At 36.9% G+C, this 24,652-nt stretch overlaps 1 protein-coding gene across 3 annotated transcripts in view; it reads right to left on the bottom strand.

The window, feature by feature from the left end:
- The window catches only part of LOC148162091 (ubiquitin carboxyl-terminal hydrolase 9X-like), a 150,086-nt gene that overhangs the window by 118,292 nt on the left and 7,142 nt on the right, over positions 1 to 24,652 (bottom strand). For all 3 annotated transcript variants that reach the window (XM_088020348.1, XM_088020346.1, XM_088020347.1), the window contains exons 2-6: positions 13,266 to 13,519; positions 5,475 to 5,620; positions 4,138 to 4,217; positions 1,632 to 1,744; positions 100 to 318 (exon numbers count right to left, since the gene is read on the bottom strand). In XM_088020348.1, coding sequence (XP_087876474.1) covers positions 100 to 318; positions 1,632 to 1,744; positions 4,138 to 4,217; positions 5,475 to 5,620; positions 13,266 to 13,361 — 654 coding nt within the window. In that variant the 5' untranslated portion in view covers positions 13,362 to 13,519. The remainder of the gene's footprint in view (positions 1 to 99; positions 319 to 1,631; positions 1,745 to 4,137; positions 4,218 to 5,474; positions 5,621 to 13,265; positions 13,520 to 24,652) is intronic.

Raw genomic sequence — 24,652 nt, 5'->3', positions numbered from 1 at the left:
AAACAAAGTTATATACTGATCATTATGTTAAAGAAAGGTTCATGTCACTGAAGTTTTGTAAAAACACAAAACAGTATTTAATTTTGAAAACCAACACACTTTTGGTGATCGAGGATCTGAAGAACGAGCAAATAGTTCATCTTCAGGCAATTGAGCATTTGTCGAAACTGATTCACATGGACGTGTACCATTGTAGATGTGGAATTTGCAATGTGGATTTAAGGCCATAGCAAGAAGATCTAGAAGTGGAAACCAGTCTTGGGACAACTTGGCCACACAAAGCTCCATTAGACGATGAGTATTGTTAATAATACACCTCTGTTATGTGAAAGGGAACAAGAACAAGAAAAGTTCATTTAAAAAAGGTAACATTGTAATTTCAAGCACAGAAACACTCTAGTCTTGTTAATGCTCTCTTTCCATTTTTTTATACTGGTCATCTGAGTTTTGCTTAACTTCACAAGCACTGCGATCAAATTGATATATCAGTAAAAATAAAATAATTAACTTACTTCACATTTATATTGCACCTAATTTCAAAAACAATGTGAGAAAGGTTACAGATGAAGTAGGCACCACTGGTTGTCTTTTTCTATTCTGTGTCCACAAAGTAGACATGCAAATTACCATTTTCCTTCTTTGGAATCTGTACTCTAGAGGCAACAATTCCACAACCTAAATGTTCAAAATCCTGTCAACTATCCAAGATTAGCAGACCTGGATCTAAATATCAATTCAAAAGTCAGATAATTCCCCAAATGTCTACCTCTAACACTAAAAATAGGTGAAATCAGAAAATGTTAGGATTTATATGCCATATTCATTTGTGGGGAATGTTCAAGTTATATTTTCTAGGTTGAAGTCCACAGAACAATACTGTTTGCTTTAGAACTCTTGATTAATTCTATGTTATACATAAGAACCAGATTTCAGAGTTCAATGATTCAAGTAAGATGTATATTTTTTCACTTTCAAAATCTGTTTACAAAGGTATCTAAGAATCAATGGCAGCTTGCATTATTCTGCCTTGGCTTGTACTGTCCTAGAGTTAAGGTATTTCCTCACAGTACATTTCCTGCAGCCATTGAAGACATTACCAATTTGAGAACAGTTCAGATTTTGGCTTTTGTAATTACTAAAAAACTGTAGTTTGAAGTCATACCAAAAACTTGTGGGAATACTGGTTTGTGGTTTAAATTCTAAGCCTGTAAGATTTAAATTTTCCTTGTCACTTCCACATTATGATTTTATTTATCAGGTACATCTATACTAAAATTATACCCTTTGGTGTCCTAATTATATCGGGAGTCTTCTATTTGCCATCTGGGTATTTTTCTTTCTTAAAGTTATGAAAAATAGTGGGCTCTTACAATCAATAACAGGACACACTTGATGAAATGTGGGATGTGCATACGGTCACAGGCACTTGGGATTCCAGGACACAGATTAAACCAAGTTTCAGGAATCAAAATCTCAAATTCATTCTAAAAGACAAGACTGTTCTTAAAAACCTTCAATTCTGTCAAACATATCATCAGATTTAATATGTTACTCACAATAATATTTTCCAAGGATAAATCTATATGCAATCACTAAGTAAGTATGAGTCTCAAATAAATTAGAAGACTCACATGAATTTCAAATTTCCAGCCACTCACTGCCTCATCCATAAGAATTTTAGTGAAAGATACTGTTAACCCATCTCGAAAAAAACGCTGACATGCTTCACTTTTAACATCAAGACCTAAGAATAGATGAAAAAAAATTACAGTAAATTCAGCATAAAGAAAACATTTCCCTGACCAATTATATCATTTAAGATAATAAAACTGAAAGTTCTTCCAGATAGGTTACTAAACGTTAAAACAAAAAAAACACTGGGTAAAAAGGGAATAAAAGCATTTCACAGCATTAAACTCACTGAAAATACAGTGGACATTAAAAAAAGTAACTTTTAAAATTTCATTTGGCTGTAAATTCTGTTTAACAAATTTAAAACATGAACTCTGTCTTGATTTTGTAATTAATTAGTCCTTTCATCATTTTTCATTATCTGTACATGCCTAATTCTTTTTAATTTCCTATGGCTAAAGAAAAACAGTACACTCAGTGCCAAAAAGAAAACTTCTAATACTTCATAAGAACTCAGAAATACTAAATTGGCACAGTGTAGTTTGGTTTTGCTCATATACGTGTCCATAGATTATTTAAACCTAAGACTGGGGGGAGACAAACCATGAGAGACTATGGACTTGGAGAAATAAAATGAGGGTTTTAGAGGGGAGGAGGGTGTGGGGATTGGTTAGCCCGGTGATGGGTATTAAGGAGGGCACGTATTGCATGGAGCACTGGGTGTTTTATGAAAACAATGGATTGTGGGTTACCACATCAAAAACTAACGTACTGTATGGTGACTAACACAACGTAATAAAAAAACACCAGGGGCACCTGGGTGGCTCAGTCAGTTAAGTGTCTGTCTTTGGTTCAGGTCATGATCCCAGGGTCCTGGGATCGAGCCCCGCATCAGGCTCCCTGCTTGTTGGTAAGCCTGCTTCTCCCTCTCCCACTCCCCCTGCTTGTGTTCCCTGTCTCGTGGTCTGTCAAATAAATAAAATCTTAAAAGAAAAAAATACCCACAAGAATAAAAACAAACAAACAAAACCCCAGGGCTGCCCTTAAAATAACTTAAACTTTGCCTCACAGTAATCAGAATCCCAGAAAAAATGAATGGGAAACAGCCTCAGCAAACCACACACATCCACTGAATGGCAGTGCTATTAAACAAAGTAGCATTTCAATTTTTGTTCATTTTGTACCTTTAGGATTTAAAACACGCCTAGTTCATAAGTCCTTCAATTAACTTACAAACGTGCAAACTAAAAAAGAAATTTGAGTTTTGAGAAACATTTGCTACCTGATGAAATATTTTCATAATTTGTAAGATTAAAAACAAAAAATTCTTTAAATGACTGTAGGACAATTGTTAAATTATTAATATTGCCAAGACAAACACAGCCCAGACTGTGTAACAGACATTACAGATACCAAAGATGTTAAAAATCTGCCTACTGAATAATCCGGAAAATAAAATGGAATTGCCCTTTTCTTTTAGCCTTCAGGGTCTTGAGCAAGTAGACCATATTACAAAAATTGGCCATTTCCTATAAGAATTCAGTGGCATCTAATAATGGGTAGAACAAAGTCATCAAAAAGTGACTGACTCTAACACAAAAGGGTTATGTTTGGGCAATACTGAAAAATACCAGATTGTTTATCAGTTGCCTTTGAAAAAAAAAAAAGACCTTATCTATCAGGACATTTCCCCCCCACCAAAAAATTTTTTGTGGGGTGCCTGGGTAGCTCAGTCATTAAGCGTCTGCCTTTGGCTCAGGTCATGATCCCATCGAGCCCCGCATCAGGCTCCCTGCTCTGCGGAAGGCCTGCTTCTCCCTCTCCCACTTGCCCTGCTTGTGGTTCCCTCTCTCACTGTGTCTCTCTCTGTCAAATAAATATATAAAATCTTAAAAAAAAATTTTTTTTGGTAAGTTTTTGAAGTCAAAATGCAATCTTGACATTTTGTTACAAAAATATTAATGCAACAGCAAGTTTCACAAAAAAATAAGATTGGTGTATCTTTTGGTTTACTGGCTGTTCAGTAAGTCATTCAAATGGCAAGTTTAAACAATTTTTATTGAAATTACTTGCAAATTAACATACGCTTACATGCAAAAAAGGTCAATTGGTAAATCTGGATTCATATGGCAATCTAGCATTTTTAAATTGTTAAATATGTTTTAATGTACACCACAGATTTTTAAAAAAATTATTACACCTTAGAAAATACTTAACTTTTAAAAGCCCCTTCAAAAATATACAAACCAAAAGATCCTGCTCTTACAAACACTAACATGTAAAATCTGCATGAAATTTTAAGTCAGAGGTACTTAAAGTTTACCCAAAGGTTTTTATGAACCTTTGCTCTAGATATAGGTATAAAAGCCCTAACAAAGTTTAGAGAGATACTGTAGTCTAAGAATATACTGTAACTTTATAAAAGAAAAAAACAAAAGCCTTCAAGAACAATATATAAGTAGCTATAAGAGCATATATTATGGAAAACATAGTAACATCACTCACCTTTTTTACTAAGATCAATAGCAGCTTCTAAAAGCACTTCTAATTCCCCTTTTGGCAAAACTGGAACCACCCAACGAGGCCTAAAATTATTACAAAATTTAAAAATATTATTGGTTGAGTAAATGCAATACTATAACTTACTTACGAAATTAATTTTACTATGAAAATGTGAAAAAATCCTGACTATACTATACATTCACCATAAATTGAAAAAAGAGATTGGCAAATTTTTGCTTTGTTTAACTAAGAATGAACTACTGTATCTACACAATTTTTTAAAGCACTGTTTAACTAGAGATACAGCAATGAAGGAGAATTCAAGAAATAACTTTCACAGGCCCCTAAAACTAAAAATAATCAATTGTCAATTAAATATACCCACTGTTAAAGTCAGTAGTAAAAAAGTATTCTTTTGAGGTTCAGATATCAGTAATATTTCTTTGAATCTTCTTCACAAAGACAGATAATGAGACAAATGACTCATTTCTCCTTAATTCAACTCAACACAACATATACCAAATTTTCTTGAAAATTACATGACTTAAAGAACCTCTAAGCCTGTGTATCATCCTGAGCATACTCCTACATCAAAAGCAATGCAGATGCCACCATACCCAGGCTGGGATTTTCCTAGGTATAATGAAAAGCTTAGCACTTAAAGAATATATTCCACTGACTAATCCACTACTTCCCAGAAATAACTCTATTTCAGCTGTCCCTAAATCCCTTACAGAAAGACAACAAAAGATACCTTTTACAAAAAAATCTGTTAGATGTAAATTGATACTTTTTGTTGTTTTAGTTAGAGGTTATGGAAAGCTGTCTTTTTTTTATTCCCGTCACTAAAGATTTAATTTAACTCAGTCCTCCAGTCCTAATTATAAGTATACTTAAATAAAAATCAAAAACTACCAAACTACAATCTTTTACAATATGTTATAGAAAATGGATGTCCTATAAATAAGAAAGGTCATCTAGCAAGTCTAGTAGTCAGTGTACCAAGGAGAAATGATCTTTATAGACACACAAAAGGAACTCCCTACCTATAGTTCTAGGAATGAAACACACCCATTAGGATCACAAAGCACCATTAATTTAAAATCTTTATCCATATCATCTTTCAATTTTTAAAAATTCATACCAGTGCCTGCATTAACAATGAGTTACAAAGTACCTGACAACGACTTAAGTATTACCGCAATGAAGAAAACAGTAAAATTACTGACACTGCAATCCACTGTTTTCCTCATTCTTTAGCAGTGGCAATGCTGATAAAAAAGAAAATCTGCTTTTCTAGTTTGTTAGCTCCATTAAAAAAAAAAATCAAAACAACTCACCTATTGATCATGTCATCCAACTTTGCCAAGTCAGTATGTGGAAATGCAGGTTCTTCATCTTCGTGCTGTGGTGGAGCATCACCTTGACCTTGTTCATCTGGGTGAGTTGCTGGGGAATTCTCAGTGGACGAGTCAGCTGATGAGGTCTTAAAAAATTAAATACTCCAGACTTAAATTTCAATGACATGTATGTATAACATTTAGCAATTTAGTATCAACATGTTTAGCGAAAACATTATACTTTAAAATGTTCCATACAGATCTAGAAATATTTAATGAAACTCGGATCACACTTCTCAGCCTTTTTGTAAAGCATTTACATCTACTGTGTTTTAAAAATTTAAGACTTAAAGATTAAGAATATTTGATAAATTACATAGAACTGCATGGACTGAATAGGTTATAAGTAGAGAACATTAGTTTTTACAACGTTTAGTGCTAATAAAACACATTTGTAATGAACTCTTTTTTTTAGGATTTTTTAATTTATTTGACAGAGAGAAAGTGAGAGAGGAAACACAAGCAGGGGGAGTGGGAGAGGGAGAAGCAGGCTTCCCACTGAACAGGGAGCCAGATGGAGGGCTCGATCCCAGGATCCTGGGATCATGATTTGAGCTGAAGGCAGACACTTAACATGTGAGCCACCCAGGAGCCCTGTAATGAACTTTCTTAATCACTTACCTTTTTGGAAATGTCAGTGTTAACTTCTGAGGTCAAGCCACAAAGGTTATCAAGACTTTTTTCTTCCTCTCTATTAGAACAAGCCTTCTAGGAAAAGTTAAGTGCCATGACCTGAAGACACTTAAGGAGCCCTTTGCAGAGGTCTGTGTGCTGAAAAACTGAGGCTTCTCATCAAAAGCCATGTGAACCACTGTGAAGGATAACCCCAACCCCAGTAAAGTCTTCAGATATCTGCAACCCTAGCTGAGATGCTGACCACAAAGAAAAAAAACAGTCAGAAATCACTCAGGTAAGCCATTCCCAAATTCTTAAGGCTCATAAACTAAGAGACAAAATATCCCAAATATATCAGCATTTATATTAAAAGGACTGAAAATACAGCTGAAAGACCAAGACACAAACACAGAACATAACCATAAGCTACATATAGATGCTTAAATATAAGGACAAAAAAGAGAAGAAAGCAGGGGTGCTTGGGTGGCTCAGTCAGTTAAGCATCTGGCTTCCGCTCAGGTCATGATCCCAAGATCTCTCTCTCCCACTGCCTGCCCTTCCCAACTATAAATAAATTAAAAAAAAAAATAAATAAATAAATAAAATCTTTAAAAAAAGAGAGAGAGAAGTAAAGGGATAGGAGACTTCTGATTTCTAGTTCAGCATATAAGAAGCTGGGGAGTTGTCACTCCCTAACCAGTAGTAAACTGAATCAACAACTCTTCACAGATCTGATGGAAAATTAAAGTCATGTGGCAAACTGCTGCCCATAAAATCAGATGGGAGATCAGAGGGACAGAGAGAGTCAAAAATTACCAGCAGAAAACCATGGGCAAAAACCTCCATGCAAATAAGGAGAGGGATAGAAAACCCTAAACTGTACTTGATGAATTGCTTGGAAGCGGATGTGGAATGTCTGAGAGTTAAAAACTGCAGAAGGTCTAGACTGAAGGGAACACTCATATTTTTGTGACTTTACCTCCAGAAATCCCATCAAGTCATCACAGACAGGATCACAGAAAAAGCCCCTCATTTCCAGGAGAAGAGATGCAAAGTAATCATTCTGAAATATGATACAGCATTCTGCTCTTAATAAAGCCTACCCTCAAGAGAAGCTACTTTACCAGGTCCTAATATAGGTTTTTATAAGAACCAAATTAGAAGAAGGGAAGTATGAAACCCTAGCCTGGTACAGACTTCCGTGTGGGGGAAAGTGAAATACTCAATTCCAGTTCTCTCTAGCCAACCTGTCCCTCCATACCTACACAATATGAAAGGTTTATTTACAGTAGTTCCCTTTATTCAGTATATTATGTCTAAGTTTCAACAGAAAACCCAATGTATAGTAAACAATAATCAACAATGTCTGAAGAGACAGAGCAAACATGAAACTCTGATACAAGCATATTGAAATTATTCAACCAAACATTTAAAATAACTACAGCTGATAATGCTAAGGACTCCAACAGAAAAAGTGGACATGAAAAAAATTTCAAATGAGTCATGTAAGCAGAGAGATGGAATTCTAAGAATGAAAAAAGAAATGCTAGAGATAAAAAACACTATACTAACAACAAAGTTGTTTTTTTGGGGGGCTTTGCTGGGCTCATTGGTACGTAAGACACAGATGAGGAAATAATCTCTAAGATTAAAGATATGTCAAGAGAAACTCCCAACACTAGAAAGCAAAAAAGTTAAAAAGAAAGAGTACTCAAGAATTGTAGGACAACTAGACACATGTAACATATACATAGTGGGAATACCAGATGCCAAGAAAGAGAGGAAGGAATATAGTATTTGAAACAGAACTTCCCCTACATTAATGTCAGACACCAAAGAATGGACTAGGAAACTCAGAAAATGCCAAGCAGAATAAATATATATATTAAAAAATGACACCTAAGCATACGGTATTCAAACTGCAGAAAATAAGTGCTGAAGAAAAATCCTGGAAGAAACCATGGGGGGGAAAGGGAGAGACTCCTTATGTATACCTAACAAAGGACCAAGGATAAGAGCAAAATTGGACATTTCCTCAGAAACAAAGCAAAAAAGAAAAAAAAAGTGCAATGTATGCTCTAGGAATGGAAGAACCAACAATATTAAAATGTCTATACTACCCAAAGCAAATTACACATTTAATGTAATCCCTATGAAAATACCAACACCATTTTTCACAGTGCTAGAACAAATAATCCTAAAATTTGTAATGGAACCACAAAAGACTTTGAATAGCCAAAGCAATCTCGAAAAAGAAAAGCAAATCTGGAGGCATCATAATTCTGGGTTTCAAGCTGTACGACAAAGCTGCAGTCATCAAGACAGTATGGTACTGGCACAAAAACAGACACATAGATCAAAGGAACAGAATAGAGAACCTAGAAATGAACCCACAACGATATGGCCAACTAGTCTTTAAATAAAGTAGGAAAGAATACCCAATGGAAAAAAAAATCTCTTCAACAAACGGTATTGGGAAAACCGGATAGCAACATGCAGAAGAATAAATCTGGACTACTTTCTTATACCATACACAAAATTAAATTTCAAAATAGATGAAAGACCTAAATGTGAAAGAGGAAACCATCAAAATCTGAAAGAACACAGGCAGAAACTCTTTGATATTGGCTCTTACTAGACACATCTCTGGAGGCAAGGAAACAAAAGCAAAAATGAACTATTGGGATTTCATCAGGATAAAAAGCTTTTGCACAGCAAAGAAAATCAACAAAACTAAAAGGCAGCCTACAGAAAGGGAGAAGATATTTGGAAATGACATATCTGATAAATGGTTAGTACCTGAAATACATAAACAGCTTCTAAAACTCAACACCCAAAACACAAATAATCCAATTAAACAGTGGGCAGAAGACATTAATGGACACTTTTCCAAAGATGACATCCAAGATGGCTAACAGACACATGAAACGATGCTCAACATCATTCATCATCAGGGAAATACATATCAAAACCACAGTGAGATACCACCTCACGCGTCAGAATGGCTAAAATCAACAACACAAGAAACAACACGTGCTGGTGAGGATGTGGAGAAAGGGGAACCCTCTTACACTGTTGGTGGGAATGCAAATTGGTGCAGCCACTCTGGAAAACAGTATGGAGGTTCCTCCACAAGTTAAAAACAGAATTACCCTTTGGATCAGCAATTGCACTACCAAGTATTTACTTGAGAAGTTAAGATAGTGAGTAGTAAGGGGACCCCCCCCAAAAATACTGATTCAAACAGACATATGCATCCCAATGTTTATAGCAGCATTACCAATAACAGCCAAATTATGGAAAAAGCCCCAGAGTCTACTAACTGATGAAAGGATAAAGAATATGTGATTTCCAAATATATATATATATATAATATATACATAATGGAATATTACATATATTACATATATATGTACATACACACACACACACACACACAATGGAATATTACTAAGCCATCAAAAAGAATGAAATCTGCCATTTGCATGGATGGAGCTAGAAAATATAATGCTAAGTGAAATAAGTCAATCAAAGACAAATACCATATGCTTTCACTCATATGCAGAATTTAAGAAACAAAACAGATGAACAAAGGAAAAAAAGACACAAAACAAAAAACAGACTCTTAAAGCATAAGAGATTCTTAACTACAGAGAACAAACAGGGTCAATGGAGGGCAGGTGCATGGGGGATGGAGGGCAGGTGCATGGGGGATGGGCTAAATGGGTGATGGGTACCTGTGATAAGCACCTGGTGTCATATGCAACTGTGGAATCACTAAATTCTACTCCTGAAACCAGTATTATACTGTTAACTAGAATTTAAATAAAAACTGAAAACTTAAAAGCAAATGAAACAAAAAATAAAAAAACACTCATAAAAAAACACACATACACAAAGATTGAAGGGATCATGGGATGCCTGGGTGTCTCAGTCAGTTAAGCGTCTGCCTTTGGCTCAGGTCACCATCCCAGGGTCCTGGGACTAAGTCCCAACACTGGTTCTCTGCTCAGCAGGGAGCCTTCTTTTCCCTCAGTCTGCCGCTCCCCCTGCTTTGGAAGACAGTTTGGTAATGTCTTACAAAACTAAATATACACTAATCATACAATCCAGCAATCATATCCCCCTTGGTATTCATTCAAATGAGTTGAAAACATTTCCACACAAAAACCTCCCTGTGAATGAGTATTTACTTTATTCATAATTGCCAAAACTCAGAAGCAATTGAGATGTCCTTTAGAAAGTGAACAGATGAAGTGTGATACACCCCGACAATGGAATGTTATTCAGTGATTAAAAACAAACAAAGAAAAAAGACACAAATAAAAGCAATGAAAGCCATTAAAAGACAAAAGAACTTTAAGTGCATATTATTAAGTGAAATAAGCCAGTCTGAAAAGTTTATACACCATATGATTTCGACATTTTGGAAAAGGCAAAACTGGACAGGCAGGTCATTAGCTGCCAAGGGTTCAGGGGAGGAAAGAATGAAAAGGAAGAGCAAATTTTATAGCAGGGAAAACTATTATATGATACTATAATGGTATATCTATGTCATTAAACACTTGTTAAACCCCAAAGAATGAATAAAGGAAGATGTGAACCATAATGTAAACTATGAACTTTGAGTGATAACGACATGTCATTGTAGTTTTGTCAATTTAAAGTGTATGGGGTGGTAGTAGGATTGTGGTGAAGGAGAAATATAGGAACTCTGTACTTTCTACTCAATTCTGCTGTGAACCTAAAAAGCCTCTTTAAAGAAAAAAGTGTAAGTGGACAACTTAAAATGGAAGGGTTCAGGGAATTAATACAAAAAAAATAAAACGAGCGATAAAAATGGGTGCTTTAAAAAAAGAATAAGAAAAGACATTCCACATAACAATAACCCTCCCTCCCCCAAATAATGCTGCATTTATACAAGTATGTGACAGGTAAGATAGACTTTAACACAAGAATTATTAGTGGAGATTAAAGAGATCTCCATATAAAGATTAACTGGCCAATCATCCAACCCCAAGTCACATTTTCAGTTTGCATGCATCTTACAGGTTTGAAATATAACTCATTAAAACTTATAGAACAAGCACGCTTGGGTGGCGCAGCTGGTTGGGCATCCAACTCCTGGTTTCAGCTCAGGGTCCTAGGATCAAGCCCTGTGTTGGGCTTTGCACTGGGCCAGGAGTCTGCCTGAAGATGCCCCTATCCCTGCTAGTGCATGTGCACATGCACACGGGCTCTATTTCTCAAATCATCTTTAAAATTGAATTAAATTAAATTGATAGAACAAAAAATGAAATGGGCAGGTCCACAATCCCAGGTAGTTTAACATACCTCTCAACTACTAATAAAACAAGCAAATTTAAAACAAAACAAAATGAAACAAGGCTATAGAGAACATCTGAAAAGCATAATAAGCAAACTGGAAATAATTGATATTTCATGCTACAGTAAAATATACTTTTTCAAATTCTCATATATTCAAAATTACTATATGCTGGGCAACACATCAGACCTCAATAAATTCCCAAACAGTGGTATCACAGAATATATTCTCTATCCACAAAGAAATTAAGCTCTAAGTCAATGACAAAAAGGTTAGCCAGAAAACCTCCAAATGCTTGAAAGGGAAGCACTACATTTCTTAAAATATTCTTACATTAAATATCATCACACAAATTTTAAAAGATGTTAAAATGCATGTTTGGAAAATATAAAAATAAAGAAAAGCTAAACATCATCTAAATTTCTGTATCATGAAACTAGAGAATGAACATCAATGGAACACAAAGAAAGCAAAAGGAAAGAACTAATGAAGAGTAAATGAAGATTTGTTTACGTAAGTGTAAACAAAAAAACCCAAAGCTAATAATTTTTCAAAGTTACTGTGTGAAAGTTTAAAGAAACTAATCCCCCTAGAAAAACTGAGGAAAAGTAAATGTAAATTACCACTTTCAGAAATAAGGATTAATGTTATATTAAGCCCTTTACAAATATTTTCCATTAATCATATACAAATTCTTTCAGAAAAAAGAAAAATTAATTATTTCCATGTAGCGTGCCAGCTTTGATACTAAAATCTGGGTCTAGCCCTTTACATTGTTTTACTTACTGTCAATTTAAAGATACAGAATCTGCTAGTTCACAGATCGCTAACTTAGATGCCCTGAAAAATTATAAAAATAAATAAGGTAGGCCTTTGAATTGTGAGGCCTTTGCAGTGCAACTTTGACTTTTCCTGCTATTACTGGAGATAGGAAACAGAGACATTGCTGTGATGAGAACTATTTGCACGACTGAATTGCTAGTGGCTACTGACCTTGAGTGACGTGACGGTGTGGTGGGGACGTGATTTCCCATCTGAAATTGGTGGGTGTCATTCAGTTGTAACTAACTTATAAAGTGGGAATGCAGGTCTAATATGAAAAATCTGGAGAAGCCAAAAAGCCAGATTTTTATGTGAAATATTCTAATTTTTAAGTTGTTGGCAACTAATGAAAAAACATTTTAAACCCTGTCAACCAAACAGGCCTGCGGGCCAGCTTTGGCCCTTGTGCCACCATACATCCCTCTGGGATTGTTACATAATGGAGACCCTGGCTGGTATGCCATTCACGAATGCTGGAAGTGGGCAGTGTGGGGCATGTGTCCAGCATCGTGGCTCCCAAACGCAGGCAGGACAGTGTCCTCAGTTCTCTGACAGACCCAACCTGTGGGTGGCTTATACATGCTATAATAAATGCAGCTTACAACATTAAAAAAAACTACCTATAAACCTAATGAAATAAATATACAGAAACTAAGGCATAGATATTTTATTTAGCCACAGCTATGAGGTTATTAGTATGGTACAAAGATGGGATTCCAAAATAAAGAGCTAAATCTTTGCTTATAACAAATTGTTACAAAATAACTAAATTTTTTTGTCCTCAGTCATATTAAAAAAAAAAAGGAACATTCTTAACCAAGTACAATAGGTTTCCTACAAGTCTCCGCGACTCTTCTTAAAAGTAATTTAAAATGACAATAAGCTTCCATGATTATAAATTATTGAAGACATCTATATCATTGTTTAGTAATTCATGGCACCCAAAACACAGCCTTAACATGTCCTACCTGGTTCTGTTGGAAGGAGGGCTGAGACTGTCCATCAGGAGCCTGGCCTTGGATGTCATTCCCTCCTATTGGAGAGCCACGAGTTGTGGCTGTCATACTTGACACAGAACGGACCTTTGCTATTTTGTCTGCTTATGTAGTGGTTGTAACAGAAGAAATTATAGTACACTTAAAGGAGATAAAGTACCAGCATATGTCAGCCTTAAAAATTTCCAATTCAAGGACAGACCATCTTGCAGAGACCATCTCATAACCTAAAAGTAGAAGGAAAAAAAGGCATATTTGTTTTAAATAGTAAAACGGCAATCATTCCAATTTTAATGTGTATTGTGGTAACATCACCGCTCTCTACAGTCATTAACAAATGGCTTTTCTCAACAGATGGTTTTAACAAAAACAAGTGAAAAGGTAAATTCTTATGAACACTGCTACTCAAACTACTAAATTCCTATTTTTGTACCAGTAGTTAAGTAATTATAACAAGAAAACATAAAAAGTACAGTCTTAATATTATAATTAGTACCCCGGAAAAAATGCAAGGTTCTTAGTTGTCATTCTTATCTTACTGAAGAATCTAAAAATGCCTGTCAATTGCTGCCTTATAAACACAGCTAGAATACAAATATCAAAAACAAGCTGTATACTACTTTGTTAAAAAAAAAAAGGACCCAAAAGTACTGGCACACATAACCCCTCCATATATGACTGCCATAACACATTATCTTTTACTTTTTACCAAGCATATAAAAATGCTTTATATGAAGTAGATGACTTTTAAAACTTAGAGAAACCCCCTATCATCTTCTATGTGAGTTCCATTGCTAACAAAAACTATTCAAATAATTTTTTCATTCAACTCAAAAAAGTGAGCTGTCAATTTCTTTTTATTCTTCACTATTTCAAGTTGACTCATTTTTCTTTTGTACTTTTACTGGGGCTCCTGATCCCAGTGCATATATCTTCTGTCTCCAATCTTAATTCTTTCAAGTTCTTTCTGGATCTTTATTGAGAGCCTAAAAATATGCCTTAAATCCCCCCTATCAAAAGTCATTAATATCTGTCCTCCAAAAATTTCTTGAAAGATGTTTTTGTCATTCCTTTTTATCATTTGATTCATTGCTTTTGTAAGATGGACTTATAGGAGGTCCACGGATGGACTTGGAAATAAACCAATTCTTCTAAAACTATATGCAAAGCTTTCTGCGTTAAGTGCTTTTTTGTGTGGGAGATGATGGATGATTCAGGATGGAGCTTTTTGTTCTGCCATCTTGCTAACATCACTCTCTTCATACTAGCTTTTATCTTGAGAAGGGTGATACTTGTCCAGTCCTGGAATATGTTAAGAGATACTGGAGTCTGAATATGAAAAGAAATTATTATCTAAAGGAATATTCTGTTGCTGTTTTGAATTACCTTTTAAATGATTTGAATAATTACTAAATCTTTCAGAAACTATATTTGTAGTACAGAGTTTCTCCCTCCACAGAACACTCTGATTAGTATACCTTAATAAAGCCATATAATTATTTTTCAAGATTTTATTTATTCATTTGAGAGAGAAACAGAGAGAGTACAAGGAGAGGGAGAGGCAGAGGGAGAGGAGGAAGAAGGCTGCCGGCCGAGCAGGGAGCCTGATGTGGGGCTCCATCCCAGGACTCTAGGATCATGACCTGAGCTGAAGACAGACACTTAACCGACTGAGCCATCCAGGTCCCCCAAGACATATGATATTTTTAAAACAGTATTATTTAAGGCTGAAGCTCCTACTTGAAATCAAGCACTAATTTCCATCTCTTTCCTCTCTGATTAAATGGAATCTAAGATACAGTTCCCAGTATCATTTCTAGAGAATTGATATATAGCATGTCTGTGATAAGCTTTTCTGGTTTTGACTCACATCTTTCCAGATTATATTTGAAAATCCTGTTTTCAAAATATCCACCAAATATTCAAATGCCTCACAGTACACTGAAGCATGAGAAAGCAAGTTATTTGTTGAAAATTACCTTTGTCTTGTAACAGTGAGACACTCTGAGGTTTCTTTATAGGTATGGTGGTATTTCTATGAAAAAGACATGGAAACAGGGACTATTCTTCCTACTTTTTCAAGATAGGACGTGATTTCTTTGGGATCTGAGTTAATGTTTAACTTAGGAAATTTACTTTACTCCATACCTACTTCTTGTTCAACATTTTTGATTTACCAAAGACCAGTCTTCTCAGTACTTAAGGTGTCAGAAGCTAGTAATCTAAGGAAAAAGGGAATTTTTATGTGGTGGCACAAAGATGAATGTGCGTGATAAAATGAAAACCAAAGTTTATAATCTAAAACTTGATATATCCTATGATGAAAGTTTGCTCAGCACTAATGGACAGATGGAAGTGGAGCATGTTAATAGGCTTAGGTTAATAGCCCCAGAGAAGTGGAACTGTGAGAAGAGAAAAAATAGTGTATAAATAAGGAATGCTTTGTCAGAAGCAAAAGATTATTCTGTGATATGGGAGAAAGATAATTTTGTTTGAGGGAAGGGAGATTGCACTGCCATTTTGTTTCTGCTTAGTCTAATAACAGCCTTTTGTTGAAAATAACTTAGTCTTTTTGCTAGGTTAACTATGTATCTCCAGGTAGAGGGAAAATATGAGCAGACAAAAAATGACAGGGGATTACAATTTTAAGATATTTTAGCTCAAATACTCTCAAATGCCAAAAGGAATTCAAAGCAAAGGAAAAGCTTATGAAGAAAAATTTAAGTAGAAAAATACACCCTCCTCCCCCTCCACTCCCATCTCGAAAAAGAAGGGATTAATTGTCTCTAGGATTGCATACTTTCTTACCTGTGCTTTGGTCAAATCACTTAATCTCTTAGAGTCTCAGGTTTCTAATTCATTGAAGAAATGTCACAAAATATCTGTAACTTGCAGAGTCATATAGGGATAAATAGGGTCTTGATCCTGGATCAAGATCAAGATCAAAATTCAAATGCCTCACAGTACAACTGTTTTGTTGTGTCGTTATTGTTTTTTTTTAATGCCCAAATCTCAGTAAAAATAAAAAAAATCATAGGCATAGAGACAAATATGACTTTATCAAAGAAATAAAGCTCAGAAAGCAAACCCTGAAGAGTTCAATTTAAAACTTCCTGTTGAAACACTTTTTAAACTGAGACAATCTGAGGCTTACAGGACCTGAGAGGAGCAATGCTCCAAAGATACAAAGAGGAGAAAGATCCTTTCTTTGGGCAGGTGGGAGGACGTGTTTTGAAAATGTTGTCCTATTACGGAAATATATTTCTTACTTATAAAGAAGAATCTCCTTAAATGCTCTCTTCCTGGTACAGGCAGGCAGTTGAGGGAGGAGGTGAAGAGCTTTTCTGAATGTGCTGGGTTTTGATTGCTTTTAACTCAAAATATTGTTCATGCTAAAGTGTGCTATTGGGATGGCCTGCCCTTGGTCCCTACAGGCAACTGAGGAAAATCGGAATATCAACAAAGAATTACAGTACATATAAATCTAACAGATCCACACAAAGGCACACTATAATCACACTGTCAGAGGAAAAGAAAATATCAAAAGGTGAAAGAGAAAAATAACTCATCACAAACAAGGGAACCTATGCAAGGATTATCAGAAATTTCTCAAGCAGAAACTTTATACAGCAGAACAAAGTGTGATGATATATTCAAATTGCTTAAAGAGTGTTGTCAAATGCTTTCTGCATCAATTGAGACTTATGTGGGAAACAAAGCAGAAGAAAAACTATTAAATTTCCTTACTACCTAGAGCCCACTGACAAGTCCTTGAAACAGGCAGAGTGACGTTCCCCAAGAACTCAGCTGCCTCGTCGTTAACACTTTGCTAAGGGCCAGAGGCCACCTTAGCCTGGCCCTCAGGATCCTGAAAGTCTACTTTAACATATAAGCATTCCTTTGGAAACTTCCTTTATCTCTAAACTCCCCAAGATATGTGTTGGCAATCATCCCCCAAGCATGTGGCCCACTGATACACATCTGAAGGGTCTCATGATTAAGGTTTTATTAGATGGTAATAAATGACCTTTTCCCAACAATAGCTAGCCTCCTCAAGGTCCTGGAAACCTTGCTTCCAAAATTCCTCAGAGACTTACGCTATCCCTAACCCCCTCCCAACTTGAAAGTACATAATGGCCCACTCCTCATGACCCTGGTGCAGCTCTTTCTGACCACGGGTCCTGTCCCTGAGCTTCAATAAAATCACCTTTTGCACCAAAGATGTGTCAGGAATTCTTTCTTGGCCATTGACTTCGAACCCTAATGTTCCTCCTACATCATATGGCACCCAACATGGGGCTTTGAATCCAGTCTCATCTGGACTCTGAGCCTCGGTGCAAACTTGGTGAGTACTTTCTGTTCTCTTCCTTTACTCTCATTTCAGGGGCCCTTCAAGGAGTACGGTCTTTTTGGAACACTTTCATGTTGACTGCTCAGGCTGTAATCCTCTAGCTCATGGCTACTGTACCGGAAGGAGAAAGCCTGCCTTTTGGCTGGAAGTTACTACCCTGGCCAGAATGGTAGTAAGACCCAGAAACTTGATCCCTCTCTATTCCTGTCCTTATTCCTAGGGAAGTTGGCTGTAAAGACTACATGTGTTGCAATGTCGCTTAGATCATGATAGATTTCTATCTTTACTCTTTTTTAAAAATATTTTTTATTATGTTAATCATCATACATTACATCATTAGTTTTTGATGTAGTGTTCCATGATTCATTGTTTGTGCATAACACCCAGTGCTCCACGCAGAATGTGCCCTCTTTAATACCCATCACCAGGCCAACCCATCCCCCCACCCCCCTCCCCTACCTTTACTCTTTTCTGTCAATGTCCTCTACTAACTACTTAAAGTAAAAATTGAGTAATTTCCCCCTTGTAAAACTTTTCTAGTATTTCCCATGGGCTAAAAATGGCAGAGCAGGGGGCACCTGGGTGGCTCAGTCGTTAAGCGTCTGCCTTCGGCTCAGGTCATGATCCCAGGTCCTGGGATCGAGCCCCGCATCTGGCTCCCTGCTCTGCAGGAAGCCTGCTTCTCCCTCTCCCACTCCCCCTGCTTGTGTTCCCTCTCTTGCTGTGTCTCTGTCAAATAAATAAATAAAATCTTTAAAAAAAAATGGCAGGGCAATAATGCAAACTTCAGGGCATATGACAGCATGGCAAGGATATTTCAGTCCATTCACCAGGCACCCATTGGCAGCTAGGATGCAATGGGGTAGGGGAGGGACGCTGGTATCCCTCCTATGGGGCCTTTTATGATAGGAATGCCTTAATGGGAAGGCAGGATTATGATCAATAGTGATTTCTTCTTTGAGGGATGCCTCTGGTCACTTTTGACACACTGGAACCTCTGACATATCCTGCGTGGGAAGCCACCCGGGAGTTGGGGGTGATTTGGTAATGGACCTTCTTCACTTTTCTGGGAGCATCGCCTCAGTAGGCTTTGGTTCCCAAGGGCTCTCTCGGGTGCCTTTTAACCCACTGGAAACAATTTGTATTGCAAAACTTAGGATAGGACTGAGCTCCTGTAACACTGCATGGCCTCAGTGGGATCTGTCAATTACACCTTTTCTGCAGGAAACAGGGGCAGAATGTGTTTGTCCAAATGAGCCTGGCTAGTAAACCCCCTTCTGACATACTGGATGATAATTATCTAAGTAGGCCTCCTCCAACCAAACCCAGGTTGCTGGAGGAAACACAGGCCATTCCTAGCAAAGGGGACTCTGACTCTCTCTTTCTCTCTGTTCCTCCTAAGAGATGTGGGGGCTTCTCCCTCCCTCATTTCCCGGGTTAATGGTTATAACTGGAGCCAACTGTGGTTATTAGTCCCCCTCGGGAAGGGGACGTTAAGGAATAATCCCAAGCAGCTGCCCAAATGCCCTTCGTTTTAGGAGGTACAATCACAAACAAAAGCTTTGTTAGCCAAGTATACAACAGCCCTCCTGGTTAAAAGAGCCTCAAAGCTCACTATGGGACTTCCAAAATTTACAACAGGACTGCAACATAAAATAAGCAAAACAGTTATGCTTGCTGAGCAGGACTCGGATACTTCCTAGACACTAGATACATTCAGTTAAGAATTAAGTAAAGTCAAGGGACGCCTCGAGAACTGCGCCACTACTGACGGTCTACTACTGCTACACCGTTTGGGGTGTGAGAAGTTTCCTCATATGTGTTGTCTTAACATTACAGATAACTCCCACAAGTGTCCCAATTAATAGGGGACATTCATGATCACTTAAACAAGATCGAAATATCCACTGATTTATTTTACAGAATTGGTAATTTGGAATCTTATTTAAGGAATGTGATCATAATTTTGGGCGTAATTACTTGTCTTATGTTTACCCTTTTGCACATGCCGATGCATGTACCATCTGCTGTCCATCATTACTCCCTGGACAGATTCTAACTGCCACACAGCTCACCACCCCATTTCAGCAGGAAGCAGCCAGAGCGGTCATCATCCCATACCCTAAAGGCAGGGGGAATTCTAGAGGGAGGAATGAGTAAGGGAAAGGCAGAGCTAGGTAGGGGGCTACGGGATCAGGCTCACAGAGGTCCCCAAAATGCTGAGATGTAAGGAAACCAGAGATAAGGGAACAAACCAGATCATCCTGTCCTAAGTGTCATAGCTAGGGTCTTGTTATAATAGTCACTTGTGACCAACAAAGAACAGGCCCTAAAAAGGAAGTGAGCCATTAAAGGTTTTATCACTAGCCCTTACAAAATGGTCTATCAGTAGAGATGTTAAAAGGATTTAAGTTCCCTGGTTAGCCTTCAATAAAAAAACCAACGCTAGAAGCCCTCAGTGGCAATCCTGTTGGGACCCCTCTCACTCCTGACACCTTTCTCTGTATATTTGCTTAATAAAACTGTATGGCTTTACTCACTCTCCTTTGTCTGCGAGATTCATTCTTTGACTCCAAGACAAGAATCTTGTTCTCCCGCTTCAAAAACATAATTCTGACATGTTACAAAATGGATAAGCCTCAAGCACATTATGTCAAATAGAATACGCCACTCACAAAAGGACAAATATTTTTAAGATTCCATTCATAATGAGGTCCTTAAAGTAATCAAATCTACAGAGACAGAAAGTACAAGAGTGGCAGCCAAGACCTGGGAGGTGGGGGCAATGGTGAGGATACAATCTGATGGATACAGTTTAATTTTTGTAAGATGAATAAAGTTCTAGAGATGAATGGAGATTTAAACAGTACTTGGGAAGAGTAGGAAGAGAAAAGGAGGTACAAATGAGGAATATATGTCTTGTGGCCCTGTGTGGCTGAAAGGAAACCAAAGAAGCCTCCCATGATTCTCTTTTCACAACTAATTCTCCCACTCAGGCTTCACTGAGAATTATTAAAATAATTTTCCAATAACAGCAATTCAATTTCAGACACCTGATATTTATGTGGCTCAGAAAACAAATACCCTTGGGGCGCCTGGGTGGCTCAGCTGGTTAAGCAACTTCCTTTGGCTCAGGTCATGATCCTGGAGTCCCAGGATCAAGTCCGGCATGGGCTCCCTGCTCAGCGGGGAGTCTGCTTCTCCCTCTGACCCTCTACCTTCTCATGCTCTATCTCATTCTCTCTCTCAATTAAATTAATTAAAAAATCTTGAAAAGAAAAGAAATACCTTCTCACATCAGGCAAACAATAAATCTGTGGACACTACTACTTTAGGCTTCTCCTCTAAAACTCAGTCCTTCTTCCTCTAGCTTATCAGTACACAAGCTGTGGGGGCACAAGTCTAATAAGAGAAGTATGGTTGTATGAAAACTGCAGCCTAAGTTATCTCAACTTTAGCATGATAGACATTTTGGACCATTTAACTTTAGGGAGGTGGTTGGGTAGGAAGAAAAGACACTAACTTGTATGGTTCTGTGCACTGTAAGATGTTTACAGCAACCCTTTTCTCTAACTACTAGATGCCAGCCAGTACATGCCAATTTGCCCCTAAGTCATTACAGCTAAAAATGTCTCTAGACATTGCTGAATGTCTCATGAGAGCAACATCAGCCTAAATTGAGAACTACGAATATAAACTCTGATACCGAATTACAATGGAATTTTCAAGTCATCATGTATTGCTTGCTATTCTGCTTAACTAGTTCACATAAACGGAATAATATAATAAACACAATACATCTCATCTCTCCGTAAATGGCAGATAAAAAAAAAAAAGAGTACCTAACCTGCAAATAAAAACGGTCTCCTTTGAAAAGTGACAAGACGACAGCTTTTAAAGACTAATTTAGGGGCACCTGAGTGGCTCAGTTGGTGAAGCGTCTGACTGTTGATTTTTGGCTCATGTCATGATCTCAGGGTCCTCGGATCTGAGCCCTGAGACGGGCTCTATGCTCAGCTGGGAGTCTGCTTGAGGACTCTCTCTGCCTCTCCCCCAATCTCTCTCCCTCTCTAAATAAAATAAATCTTTAAAGAAATAACAGGGCGCCTGCGTGGCTCAGTCATTAAGTGTCTGCCTTTGGCTCAGGTCATGATCCCAGGGTCCTGGGATGGGGCCCTACATCGGGCTCCCTGCTTCGCAGGAAGCCTGCTTCTCCCTCTCCCAGACTCCCCCTGCTTGTGTTCCCTCTCTTGCTGTGTCTCTCTCTATCAAATAAATGAATAAAATCTTAAAAAAGAAAAAAGAAGATAAAATAAAACAAAAAAGGATAAGATAAAATAAAAAGACTTACTAAAAAGAGACTGAGGCCACCTGATAGTTGTATGTAACCCATCCTGTATCCTCAGTCACTGAAGATGAAAAGTAACCGACATCAAAAAAGAAAATGAAAAAGCCCCCAAAGAAACTAAACTTGCAAAGCTGTAAGCCTAGTATCCAGAAGGTTAAAATAAATGGAGGATATATGAGGGCTGTTTTTGGTTGTATGTGTGATTTTTAAGGCATGAAATAATGTTAGAAAGTTAAATGAAAATTAAGTTAATGATGCCAGTTTTGAGCAGTATTGGGGGACAGGTGAAAAGTATCTGACATAGAAATAAGGACCATGAAAACAATGTCTCCCAAGTAGCTTGAAGAAATGGCACACAGCTGAGTTCTAGAAGAACAATTAGTAAAGACAAACATTAAAAATGTTTACTATTGAACTGAAATGTACTGAAACTAAAGAAAACTTATTCAACAAAATATTCAAATACTTATCAGCTCAAAATGTTCATCACAGCATATTAATAACAAAAATTGTTGACAATCTAAAAAGGACACTAAGGGAAAGTTTAACTAAATCACAGTATGTAGGATAGTCTGAAATTACACCTTATTTTTAAAAATGAACACCCAAAGTGGGAAAAAACCCTTTGTATGATTGCTTCCACATAGTAGTATCATGGGAGATAAAATATCTGTATAAGTGTTCTGCTTTCTCTATGGTCTCCAAATTTTTCTGCCCCAAGTAAATACGCGTAACTTTCACATACAAAACTACACACCCACTCACACAAAACTACACATGTGCATAAGTACTCACAAACACACACGGGCATAAAGGTACGTAACCATGAAAAGTTCTCCATCAAATGATAAACCATAACTTAATGTCCAATTATCCCTTGACACCAAATTAATTATTGTTATTTAGTTTGACTATGCCCCTTTTCATTTTTGTCTCCCTTAAACATGAATGTTCCACATCTCATGATGTCCTGCTTTGAAAATGGTGCAATGTATCTTATAGACTCTAAGCTTTGAAAGGTTTATGGAAGTTAATTTGTGAACTTGTAAATCAATGGACTCATTCAATTCTTTTTACTCATATTGTTTTCCCACTGCCTGCTACAGTACCTAGTATATGTGAAAGTACAAATAAACACAAAGGTTTAAGAAAAAAATTAGAGAAATTTAGTATTTAATCTGAAAGAAATGTGGGGTGCACTGGAAACAGTGTAGGCCAATGACTTTCCAAGTCTCTTTTAAGACCAGCAGCTTTAGTATCACCTGACATGCAAATTCTCAAATTCTCAAGGGTCCCATTCCAGGTTTAGATCATCTGTAGTCTGAGGAGACCAACAATCTATGTTTTTAACTAGCCCTCCAGGTGACTTTTCTTAATGTTCAAAACTTTCAGTATCACTTATCTAGGTTCTTAAAGCACTATTAAAAAACTCAATGGGGTGCCTGGGTGGCTCAGTTGGTTAAGTGACTGCCTTAAGCTCAGTTCATGATCCCAGGGTCCTGGGATCGAGCCCCAAGTAGGCTCCCTGCTTCTCCCTCTCCCTTTGTGTCTCCTTCACTCATGTTCTCTCTCTCTCTCAAACAAACAAAATCTTTAATAAAATAAAATAACTCAAATATTTGAGAGACAAATACTGTTTAAGTAGAACACGGCTCTAATATCATATAGTAATTTCTGATGGTCAAATCAAAAATAGACCATTTAGAAGTTCACAGAAATAGCTACCTAAGGAAAATGACCAGAAAAAGAGGAAGGTGGTAAATAATGTTAGCAGCCTTAGTGACCACCAGCAGAAACATTATCAGCAGAAACGAAGTGGGCACGTGATATAGAAAAGACAGACATCCCCTGGTCCCTTTTCTTCTTTTTAAATTATCTTTTCATTCCTTTACATGCTGATAGAAAATGAAATGCAATCTTCAAATTACCAGCTCAAAATCATCCAAAGTAAAATGATTTCTTTAAACTTGGGTTTCCAGTATTTTTAAAAAGGATAAACTGAACTACCATTAAGTAATGCACAAGCAGTTCTAGATCCTACCAAGCAGTTCTACAGTTTGGAAATTAAGTCAAATATCATGCAGGACCTCTCTTTGTCTCTGACTCTGTCAAGCCTAGCAGGGAGAGAATTAATAAATATAAAATAACTCAACAGAGAAGTTTTTAAGAGGAATAAAAAAGCAAGAGAATTCAGAAAAGTTAACTTGTTAGATATATTGGTATGACAGCAACTTCATGAAAAAGGTAATTCATGACTGTACCATTTTAGTTGACCTTCACCTCTCTGATACTATTTTTTCATCTTAAAATGATTAACAGGTGAAGTTAAACTACTCCAGGTAATGAAGACTATTAGTAAAACCATAAAAATAGAAAGGAGAAATCATGTAGAGAATGATGAATAGATGACATTCAACAAATAATTACTACCTAAATGCCAGACACTTTCCAGTGCTAGGACTACTAGTGACTTAGAATCTTAATTCTGACCACATGGATGCCATTAACCTAAAAGAATGTGAAGGGACACCTTAACCAAAAAGCACCAGAACAAAACAAATTAAAACAATCAGAACACACATATCCATGAAGACAAATGACTGAGCACAGACACAGGAAGATAGGGGAAGAGGAACTGTGCCAGGATTATGTCTCCTAACC

The sequence above is a fragment of the Eumetopias jubatus genome, unplaced genomic scaffold, assembly GCF_037043125.1.
Source record: "Eumetopias jubatus isolate StellerSeaLion01/CBP00866 unplaced genomic scaffold, mEumJub1_p1.0 scaffold_23, whole genome shotgun sequence".
Lineage (NCBI taxonomy): Eukaryota > Metazoa > Chordata > Mammalia > Carnivora > Otariidae > Eumetopias > Eumetopias jubatus.
Note: the sequence above shows the minus strand (reverse complement) of the source record. Positions and strands in the feature narration are given on the sequence as shown.